The sequence below is a fragment of the Bidens hawaiensis genome, unplaced genomic scaffold, assembly GCF_021521415.1.
Source record: "Bidens hawaiensis isolate Kalapana, Puna unplaced genomic scaffold, B.hawaiensis_p1.1 tig00012136_1, whole genome shotgun sequence".
Taxonomy (NCBI): Eukaryota; Viridiplantae; Streptophyta; class Magnoliopsida; order Asterales; family Asteraceae; genus Bidens; species Bidens hawaiensis.
The window spans coordinates 73,531-85,472 of record NW_027491976.1 but is presented as its reverse complement, the minus strand read 5'-3'; the positions used below and the strand labels follow the sequence as shown (position 1 = coordinate 85,472).

The 11,942-nt window shown below is 35.5% G+C and overlaps 2 protein-coding genes across 2 annotated transcripts; one reads left to right on the top strand and one right to left on the bottom strand.

The window, feature by feature from the left end:
* Positions 1-8,117: 8,117 nt before the first annotated feature.
* LOC143540072 (putative CCR4-associated factor 1 homolog 9) lies at positions 8,118-9,070 on the bottom strand. Its single transcript, XM_077033226.1, has one exon. The coding sequence runs from the start codon at positions 9,014-9,016 to the stop codon at positions 8,189-8,191; it is 828 nt and encodes a 275-aa protein (XP_076889341.1). The 5' UTR covers positions 9,017-9,070; the 3' UTR covers positions 8,118-8,188.
* A 947-nt stretch (positions 9,071-10,017) lies between these two features.
* LOC143540092 (uncharacterized) lies at positions 10,018-10,989 on the top strand. The gene has a single exon (XM_077033244.1). The coding sequence runs from the start codon at positions 10,018-10,020 to the stop codon at positions 10,987-10,989; it is 972 nt and encodes a 323-aa protein (XP_076889359.1).
* Positions 10,990-11,942: the final 953 nt, after the last annotated feature.

The window sequence follows — 11,942 nt, the reverse complement described above, 5'->3', positions numbered from 1 at the left end:
TTAAGTAATTTATAACTTAATTAACAAATTGTACTACTTACATAGCATGTTGAAGATGGGCAAAATAGTCCATTAGAAAATATTAAGCACCTAAGCTTCAATTCTTTAAACGCAGTTACAATATTGTACACTTAACTTTAATTAACTTTAGTAAATTTAAGTAATAGTTACAACGTTAGCATTTTAACTTTTAACCATATATAATTTTTAATTTCACATTTAACCCGACTTCCACCCACGACTTTTAAACGGTCATTATTTTTTCATAAGCTAATATTAAAAAAAAAAAAAAAAAAAACAGGCACGATAAAAACGAGAATTTTATTCTCTTTAATTTGAGTATGATATCCCTTTAGTGTTTTTTAGTTAAAAAATTAACATTTACGTAACGTGTTTGCGATCCGGTTTTGATGGTTTTTAAATAAACAATTAGTAGCGGTTTTTGATTATCATAAACCAAAACAGAACTTTTAAAAACTGAAACCAAACCATTATCAATGGTCTGTGTTTTCACTGTATTATGCGGGCACCCGTCTAGTAATATGGTGATGTAAAGTATATATTTTTCTCTCCCACTATAAAGCTGTACTAAAATAGTTATGTATTTAAAAGTTGATTTTGTTTTTATTTAAAAAAACGGTTTGATATTATTAAAACAATCATTAGAAGAAGCTACGATATGAAAAAAAGTTTATAATAATATTCTTGTACCACTCGGTCCTTGTAATTTTGTATTTTTTTTTGGTTCCTTGTACTATACCAAAGGTACGCGAAATGTATAATATCATCAAATAACGTAAACTTGTTATATCGAATGTTATTTTGAAGTGTATCATTCTTGAATCTCCTTAAAATCCACCAAGTAAAAAATATAATTAACCCGGTCAAATCTTTTGTGAACCTGAACTTCCAATGCTTCCAACCAATCCACCATTTCACATGGACTAGAACCCGTCACCAAAGAAAGACCGAGCCATGACACAATAAGATGCCAAATTCGACTTGCACTAAACATGTGGCAAAAACGTGATCATTAGTCTCATGAAACTCGTTACAAACCAGACAAAGCACGTTTGGGATATCTATTCCTTTTCCCTCCAAATATATTCTAGTAAGAATTCTATTAAATAACACATGTCATGCACACAAATTTACTTTTTAGACAGAAATTTAAACCAGATAGTCATTCGTATCCATGTTAGAAGAAAATAATCATCAATTTACAATTAACTAAAGTGTCTGGTGGTGTAAATCTAGTTTGAAGAACTTTTTAAACTACGTATATGATTGAACATCTATATATACTTATTACAATTCAAACTAAATAACCGAGATACCTACAAGCCATTCAAGTACAACTCAATTAATCTCCACACACTAAAACGGATTAACCTCTAGAGCGCGCAGATAGAAATTTAAAGAAAACAAACTAAAGTGTAAGGAAACAAAGCGCATGGAACCAACATACACAAACGCATAAACGAATATTGCGCAGAGAATAAATATTATAAATGAGAAACATAACACAGGAATTTTACATGGTTTGATCTCAGTGAGGTACCCGCATTATAAATAACAATAATAAAAGAGTGTATTAATATGTTATTTCTTTGTTAAGTTGAATTTGATTTTTTTTAATTATATATTTTATATAACACAAACCGAGCTACATCTGGATAATAGGTAAGCAAGCAACAAGTTGCGCCGCTATTCCCTTTTGAATCGCAAAGCCTATTCTACTAAATATAAATACTTGGTTCCTCGGGCTCTGCGAGTCACTGTGGACCACCTTCTGCACCCGCTCCAAGAAGCGAACCGCCTCGGGAGCTAGGGATCCAAATGTGCCAAAGGCAAATGGAATGAACACGTGCTGATTCTCCAAACACGCTGCCTCATGCTTAGCAAACTTCCTAGATTCCGCTCTTAAAACTGCTTGTCCCGGTACGAAGGCAATGTCTCTCAGCTCCACCAACGGGGACACCCCAATGAGGTCAACACACACATGTTTACCCCCTGCCCAGCCAAACACAAGAACATCCGCAGGACGCAAGGTAGATCTTCCCTCTCACGGATCAGTCAGAAAGTTAACAGGTGTCTCTTTCTTGGCTGAGATCCTGGCACGCCTAAGCACATCCCATAAGACATCTCTAACCCAGTCATGACGATACTTGAATCCCGGCAATTCCTTACAGTGGAGGGCATGCTCACCAAAACTATCCAAACAAGCTTTTTTACAAATGGGGCATGATTCATCTGGAGGGAAAAGAGGAATCATAAACCGGTATTTAAGGATGGCTCTGTATTCAACTGCCGACATCCGTTTCCCAAGAGCTTCAATGGGCACAACACTCAAAAAATCCTGGGCATTAGCCCCCTTGAGACAAGCAAAAACTGCCTTTTTGTCTCGGGGTCATATCGAATCGCCCCTCCAAATCATGTTCATGTTTACTATAAAGAGCACTCGCCAAGGTTTGTTGAGGTTTCTTGGGGGCGGTCTCCTTATCAGTAAAACCGCCTAGATCAAGGTCCGGGAGAGTTGTTCCAATATTACCAAGTGCAAAAGAGTAGTCAGGATCTACCCCCAAAACACCAGCGTTTCGCAAGATGTGGTCCTGCAATTTCCACGACTGGGACCTGGAAGCCACAAAGGCATATGCGGAGACATCCTCTACCGAGAAAATTCCTAAGCCTCTGCAACGCATAGGGAAGGAAGCCAACCTCCACTGGAGGTCCCCAAAATGTAGTCCTCCACACACAAAAATATCTTCAATTGCCCCCCGAAGACCCGCATCAAATATGGACACAGCCTCTTTGACATGTTCAGGTTGACAGGTCCGGAACCCAAACACTAACTTAGCAACCCCAATGCACGAGCGCAACAAAAGGAGTTCACTTTAGGGGTCCCTCAGGTCCGACAGGCGTTTCATAAGTTCAACCGCCCTCAACGCTCTTTTAGATGCCAAAGACCGAATAAACCCTACATCCCGATTAACCTCTCCCCCAGGAGTTTAACTCGCGTCACAGGCCTGCTAATCTCGCTAGGAAATAAACCCGGCACTTTCTTCGAATCATCACATGACGGCCAAAAATCTCCGTTTTTCGAATATTAAGCCTAAGCCCTAGAGACGCCCCTTCTGAGCGAATAATGTCCAACGCTTTAGCAACCTCTTCAGACTTACCAATGATAGTGCCATCGTCTAAATACCAAGCATGAAAGGGCAAGGAACATGTCCCCTGCACCCTAAGGATGAGAGGATGAAGGACCAATGCAAAAAGAAGAGGGCCAAGGGGGTCCCCTTGCTGCACCCCAGTAAAAGCCCCAATATGAGTATCCCCACATATAAACGGGCGAGGCAGGCATATAAAAACTGGACCCATGGGAAGATGGATGGACACATGCAGCTAACTTCCCTGAGAAGGGTCGTCTGATCCACCTCGTTGAAGGCGTTAGAAAAATCAATAATGAGCATAGCTAGGGACCCATAGAGATGAAAATTAATAATTTATCTCTAATTATTATTTTTTTTCTTTTACATGATGTAGCCCAACGATTCCTACCTGGTCCGTTAATAACTACATGTTCTTTAATTTGTCCTTTGGGATTAAAATTAAAAGGTACAACCAATTTTCAACTACTACCCTAGTTTTTGGGCTCTTAGAGGGAGAGGGGCGTGTATGGTTGATTGAGTAATGTACCATACCTGATAAGTGAATACCTTCGCCGACCGTTTAAACCTCAACTCGGGTACCCAAATTTGTGGAATACAACCCGAGTGAAATGAGGAGAAAAAGAGCAGTTAGGTGGTCAACTATTTGCACTTCAAAAAAAAGGTGGTCCACTATGACCATTATTTTTGGTGATTTCAGTAAAAGAAAAAAAGACTTTTACGTATTTCCTCTTAATAAACACCATAAATTACATATTTTCCCAATCAAGAAAATCAAATTACATATTTTCCCTCTTTCTCATAAATTACTCAATTACCCTTATTTATATAAAAAGATTAAAAAAATACAAACTTATAAAATAATTGGAAAGTTGACCCACATAATTTTTCTTCAACCTGCTCATTCGATTATCCGGAAAGTTTCTGGCCACTACATCACCGTCACAAACCACCACCCCCACCACACTTCCAACCCTTATCCACCTCATACCTCGACGGCCTCTCCTCTTCCACCGTATTCCTCCACCAAACCGCTTCCGCGACGCCGATTCCCTCACCCCGATGCTCTCAACCACATTTATATCTAACCCCATCGCTTCAGATTTGGTAAACATGGCTGTGGTGGTTGTCGCCGGAGATGGGGTCGAGCAAGGTGGTGGACTATGTGAAGTGGTGGGTTGTGTGTGGTGTTTTGGAGAGAGAGAGGGAGAGGGAGAGAGAGAGAGAGAGAGAGAGAGTATTGTGAAGGTGACTAATATCTTTCTGGTGCACCAAACCTCGTTACGTGCTTTCTAGGTTTTTCTTAGTTTTTTTTTCATATCAAGGGTATAATTGTCAATTAATTGATTAATTTTAGTGAAATGGGTAAATATGTAATATATATGGTTAAGGAAGGGGATATATGTAATTATTATATTTAAGTTGGGGAAATATATAATTAAGCTACTTAACAAGGGAAAATATGTAAATGCCCCAGAAAAAAATTTATAACCCCTTTAAATACATACTATCTCAATATTATTTTTCATACATATTTCATACATTCATCCTCCCTACCGATCTCCTATACTTAACCTTCTAAAACAATCTTCTCAAATTTTATTTTCTACAAAGATGAATTTAATAGGCAATGAGATCAAGATGTTCGTTCCTTCTATTGACGACGTTGACGGTATATTATTTTTTTGAATGATAGTAGTTTGGTTTCTTCAACAATTTGATCGACCAACTCAAAGATGAAGACACAGTGCATCTAAACAAAGACGGGTGTGGCGTGATCGTGAACGAGGTCAACACATACTCATGGACGATTATTTTTTCGATGACCCGAAATACAACAAAGATATTTCTCGTCAAAGGTGTCGTATGTCGAAACGTGTGTGTTTTAAAATTGTGAAGGATATAGAAGAGAAATATGATTTTGGACTCACAAGATTTATGTTTTTGGCATGCGTTTTGTGATCAGCATGGGTCAAACAACCACGTCACGGTTTCAGCTATAACAATCTCCACTTTTTCTCCTCGAAAGGAATGTATCCGTTCCTAAGTGCCCGCTTTATATAAAATGATGATTATGCAAGCAGAGATACTACCTTACCGACATGATATACCCCGCTTAGTCGACCTTTGTGAAAGCGTATACGTTTGTTGTTGAGACTCAAGAAAGGAGATTCAAGAAGACTCAAGAGTCGATAAGAGAAGATGTGGAGTGAGCTTTCAGTGTTCTAAAAGGGAGATGAGGTATTGTTATGTGACCAATGAAGGTAAGAACAATAAACATGCTTAGGAGTGTTGCGTATGCAAGCGTTTTGTTGCACGACATGATCATAAAAGACAACGAAAATGCAATAACACCAGTACACATAAGGGATCCACCGGTCCAACCCGTTCTGGATGATAATGTCCTTTAAGAGTTGATGGATGATGAAGCACATTTACGTATTCGATTAGATCTAGTGGTTCATCTTCAACCTCGTTACCCATTTGGGTAGGCCGAGCAGGTAGTAATTGCCAACGAAAGTTCAATGAAATTGATGAAGGAACCATTAATGCATACATCACAACTTCCGTCTTCAAATTTTTCTGGTAAATCCTTCATCTCATGGTTAATCTAATTTCACTATTTCTAGTGAATTATCGGTTATCTTATTTTACCTGTATCGATCTCAATAGCCCGGATGATCAAGTATTGATTTGTGTTGAATCAGATCTAGGTTTTGTGAATTTGTGTTAGCTGATGTGTGAAATTGAAATATCATGAAATTACGATCTTGAATTGTGTATATGATTTAGTAGGACATAGTTTCTCCTTATAAATTGTAATTTTTTATTTACATTAATAGTAATTAGTCTCACCTAAACAATCTTAAAACTAATTTGTGAAAATTATTTTTTTGTTATCCAACATAGACACTTTTCTTCTTTAAAACACTTAAAAAATTTGTGTGTTTTTGAAAAAAAAATAACTACATTCCAAAACACCCGCTAATGCATATAATCTAGAACGAACCAAATGTTGGTAGACCGTTTGTGAACGAATTATAGATTACTTAAATATTGTTAACATAGTAAGATATATGATCTAATTAGATTTTTTTTGAAATTATTATTGTACTCTTATAAATAGTTGATTAATAATATGCAATAGTGAACAAAGTTTTTTTTTATTTTGTATGATATCGAAAACTTGGAGTTTTTACCTTATTTTTTTCCTCCTTTTCAATCCTCTATATACCAGATTTTGGTTTGTTATTGACCCTCTTCTCTGTTCCCCTTGTGTGAAGAATTTCTCTCTTTATATCTTTGTCGTACTCCCTAGGAATACATATTAGGTTTTATTTGTTTTCTCTGCCTGTCATTATGTCATCACAGTCGTAACTCATGTCATCGCAATCTTAACTCATGTCACCATATCACTATTGTGCCACAACAACCATAACTCCTATCATCGCAACCCTATTGGTGTGCCTTTGTCGACGCTGCTATAGTCATAGAACCTATTGTCACTGTTAGTCATTAGAGTTCTTTTACCTTTTCGTTCTTTTTTCACGATTGTGTGTTCTACGTGTATCTTGATTGTTTCTCTCCAGCGTGAGCGTATCCAATTTCCTTCTTTCCAACTTCTTGTAAGTATTAGATAGAACATATATAAATTACCGTTTATTGTAATATTGTTGCAAAATTTTTTAGAATAGGGTAAAGTTAAAATACAAAGTACAACAAAAATGAGAATGGTGAGAATGAGTCTAATCCATTGACCTTAGATTTGGATGGTGAATATTAATTTAAAAAAAATTGACGAGAAGGGCATGGAGGTAATAACTCACTTATAATAATTTTCTCTGTTCACATGCAAAACACATATCAATTCCTTCATCATTTTAATACGTTTATAACTTTTTCATACGCCATTTTTTTAGAATTTTTTTACCATAATAACAAGCATTTTTTTATCTTTAATATGAATATCATATTATTATGTAAAAGTAAACAAATTTTAGTGGGTTTTTTATATTGTGTTATTTGGTTGTCCATTGTGTTTTTTAAGGTTTTTCTATGCATTGTGTTATGGATTTTGATTATTGTGTTTTTCAATTGTTATTCATATTAAAGATAAAAATTAAAAAAAAGATTACGTCATTGTGTCTTTTTGTTCGTCATCATGTCTTTCTGATCAACATTTGTCTTTCTACTTATCATTATGTTTAAGTCATTGTGCTCAACATTCACTTAATTTGAGAAAAATAGTATTATGTTCATTGTGTAATACGTTCAAGTCATTTTGTAATATGTAGTTTCCATTGTGTTTTATGTTACAGGTCATTATATTATATGTATTTACCATTATGTTTTACGTTTCAGGCCATTGTGTTTATGTATTCATTATTGTGTTTTACGTTTCAGGTAACTGTGTAATATGTATTCATCATTGTGTTTTATGTATTAGATAATTTGTTGGTATTTTTCATTATATTTGCATATTATTACACAACGGTGTTATTAGTATTTTAAAAAAAAACACAATGATATGTTGAAAGACATAATGGCGAATAAAACACAATGACCAACAGAAAGACATAATGACGAAAAAAGACACAATGACGTAAACATATTTTTATTTTTATATAACAAAATCATATTCATATTAAAGATAAAAAAAACGCTTGTTATTATAGTGAATTTTGTTTTTTTTTAAAATATCATATGAAAAAGTTATAAACGTTTAAAAATGAGGGGAAATTAACATGTGACTTACATATGAAAAGAGAAAATGTGTACTATCACTTTTATAATTTTTTTCTTTTGATCCTCACTTGACACATGTTAATTAATTATAGTTTTTCATACTTCTTATTTTTGTTGACATTTGTAGAATAACACAACTCTTAATTTATATATTAAGAAGTATAAAATATCCGAAACAAATAACAACAAAGAGTATATTATATATTTATATGAACTAAATTGAATTAAATTTCGATTAGAAATTTACGTAATTAACCCTAAAGAATTAAACATATTTAGTAAGCTTCTAAACCATACAACACGCCGGCATACATTTCCGGCCCAACGTCAACAAAATACACCTCTCTCATCTTCTGAAAAGCATGCCACGTCAGCAAACTATCCGAACCGGCCTGATGACACTTTCCAGCAACCCGGTTCACTTCCAACAAACCCGCCACCCGGTCCAACCCGCCATACAACCCGGTCCGACAAAACTTCATCAAATGCTTCACGTCATACACATTCTCCCCAAAGAACACCTTCAACGCCGCCAAAAACTCCGGCAAACGCGCCGGCAACCTCCGGCGCGTGAGAATCTTCAGCAAGTACCCGAAATCATACGCGCTGTGGAAAGTCACCCAACTCACCGAGTCACTACACACCAACCCAGACGACATCATCAACTCAGCAAACTCGACCGAGTCAACCCCGTCAACCCGGTTCCGTTCGAAATCAATCGACTGACGCCTCAACAACTCAATCGACTCCGGCGCGTGCGCGTCACGCGTGACATCAAAATCCTTAAAATTAAACTGCCAGATAAACCGTTGGTGGGTCCCATCTATGTTCGGAAGGTTACCAAACTTGTCAGAAAGAGTCAACCCGAGCTGGATTATGTTCAAAACGTCGACGTTTGACTTAAGCAGCGCGTAGTTATCCACCGGGCGGCGGCGTGTGTACGAGGTTGTCGTATCGGAGTATACGACACCTGGGAACTCTGTGTCCATTGAGATGTATGGGTATTGATCGATTACCGATCGGATTAAATGAAACTCGTGGTGTAAATTGTGAGACCATACTTCTCGGATTGTGATGGTCTTATCAATAATATTATTTGACATGATTATTATTATTTGAATATTGTTGTTGGTGTGTGAGTGGGTTATTGAAGGGGATATATAGTTATAGATGAGAGTATGATTGGAGAATAAGAAGGTGGGCGGAAACAGGGGATTTGACGGAGGTTGAAGATGACCAGATTCACGCGTATCCAGCTTTCTTTGTTTGACTAAAATTAGTGTTTGGAAAGGGTACATGAACCTGCCTTTGTTATGATACTATGCTTCTAATAATAGCAACAAAAGAAGAAAAAAATATCTTATTGTTATGAATATAGATATTATTATGTTTCTTATTATGATTATCCACCACCAAATATAGATTGGTTTGTTCCTTAACTTTTCCTCCTCTTATAAATACTAATTGGCATTTCATTGTATGACACACCAATTAATAATATAAACTTATTCTCTCCCTAATTCTCTTCTCATCTTCTTGCTAGTAGGCTTTTTATAAAACACGTTATCAGCACGAATTGCTTTTGGAGTTGAATCATCATAAGGTATGCCACATTAATTAACTTGTATTTATTCTTGCTCCTATCTTCTAACATAATCCATATTGTAATTCATATAATATTGGGTGTGTTAGAGATTGGTTTAATTCTTCTTTTATACATCACAAAATAATTCATATGTTCATGTTGTCTGTTTACAAAAAAAAATATTGTTCAGTTTTTAAAATAAATATGAAATTTATAAATATGAAAGTTATTCCGGTAGAAAATATAATATACTTTCTATGTTGATTTCTTTAATATTGATTTCTAAATTATGAATACATATAAATTTTATAATATTAACAAAGATATATAAATCGTGTCTCAAATTTCATTCCATTAAAAACTAAATTATATTCACAGTTTATGAAATCTAATTTATGATAAGATTGAATTCAATAACATACATCACCAAAAAAAATAGTATCTATTATACAAGTATTTGTGTTGTCGTCTTATTTTCATAGTATTTAACTCAATTGTATTGCTATTATATAGTTCGCTATGACAAATCTTGCAAAGCTTGAGTTTTTAGCTCTTGACATTACCGGAAAAAATTATTTGTCATGGGTATTGGATGCTGAAATCCACTTGGATGCTAATAATCTTGGTGATACAATTAAACAAGGAAATAAATCAACTATCCAAGTTAAGGCAAAAGCCATGATTTTCTTACGTCATCATATCCATGAGGCTTTAAAAACTGAATACCTAACTATTAAGGATCCACTTGTCCTTTGGACAAATTTGAAAGAAAGGTATGACCACCAGAAAACGGTAATATTACCGAGAGCTCTTTACGAGTGGATTCACTTAAGATTGCAAGACTTTAAGTCTATAACCGAGTATAACTCGACAATGTTTAGAATCACGTCACGACTGATTCTGTGTGGTGAAAACATTACTGATAAGGAGATGTTGGAAAAAACATTTTCCACTTTTCATGCTTTAAATATGTTGCTGCAGCAACAATATCGTGAAAGGGGTTTCACCAAGTATTCAGAGCTTATATCTTGTTTGCTTGTGGCCAAGCAAAACAATGAGCTTCTCATGAAAAATCATGAGACCCGTCCAGTTGGTACAGCCCCATTCCCAGAAGCGAATGTGGCAACATATAATGGCCAAAGTGGAAATCATGGACGCGGTCGTGGTCGTGATTACCAACGTGGTCGTGGTCATGGTCGTAAACGGGGGAATCATCATGGTGTTCAGTTTAGAAACCCAAAAGCCCACCAAAAATGGCATGGTAATGAAAAGAAATCTAATGATGAAAAGGGTAAAAAGAAATGCCAAACTACACCAAATGCATGCCATAGGTGTGGAAGTAATAACCATTGGGCTCGTGCATGTCGAACGCCCAAACACTTGGTGGAGCTTTACCAACAATCCATCAAAGGCAAAGGAAAAGAAATTGAGACACATTTCACATATGATGATGGAAGTGTTGGTACATCCGGTGGTCAAAAAAAACCTTAATGAAGATACTCTCATGGATGTTGGTGACTTTACTAATGATGCAACTAAATTGGATTATGATGATTTCCTTGCTGATCCAATTAATTTGGATTCTGGTGATATTTTGGCTTATACAACCCAGTTGGATGCTTCCAATTTTTTTACATATGAATGATTTGGTTTAAGTTATGTTATTTGCTTGATGTTTCTTTAGACTTTATGTTTGACATTATGTTTTGTTTTGAAGCACACTAGACATTATGTTTTGAGATTTTTTTTATGCTTGAAGTATCTTAAATGTTTTATTTATGCAACTTTTATTTTATTTGAAGCATATGAAGTGGTTAACTAAACACCCTATTAATGGCGAAGATATATGTTTAATAGACAGTGCAACTACACATACAATTCTCAAGAAAAGGAACTATTTTTCTAATTTAGTTATAAAAGAGGCAAGCGTTAGTACTATATCCGGTAGTACAAAATTAATTGAGGGTTTTGAAAAAGCTTGTATTATGTTACCTGGTGGAACACAATTTAAATTTAACAATGCTTTATTTTCACCATTGTCTCAAAGAAATCTAATAAACTTTAAAGATATTCGTCTAAAAGGATATCATGTTGAGACAATAAGTGATGAGCATAATGAGTACCTTCAAATCACAAGTATGAAATCGGGTAAAAAGCATGTATTAGAAAAGCTACCCGTACTTGCCTCCGGTTTGTATTGCACTAAAATTATTGTAATTAAATCTAATATGGTCATAAACAAGAAATTTATGGACAAAGAAAATTTTATGGTTTGGCATGACCATGGTAATGTGTTAGCCAAGATTACACCCACTCGACCTCCAGTCGAGTTTAGAATTGGGTGGGGTTTGTCAAACCCAGTAGTACTACTCAACAGTGACTCGCTATTATACAAATACTAAACGGTTCGATGTTATGAAGGACTTTAGTTGTTTCGTTTGCCA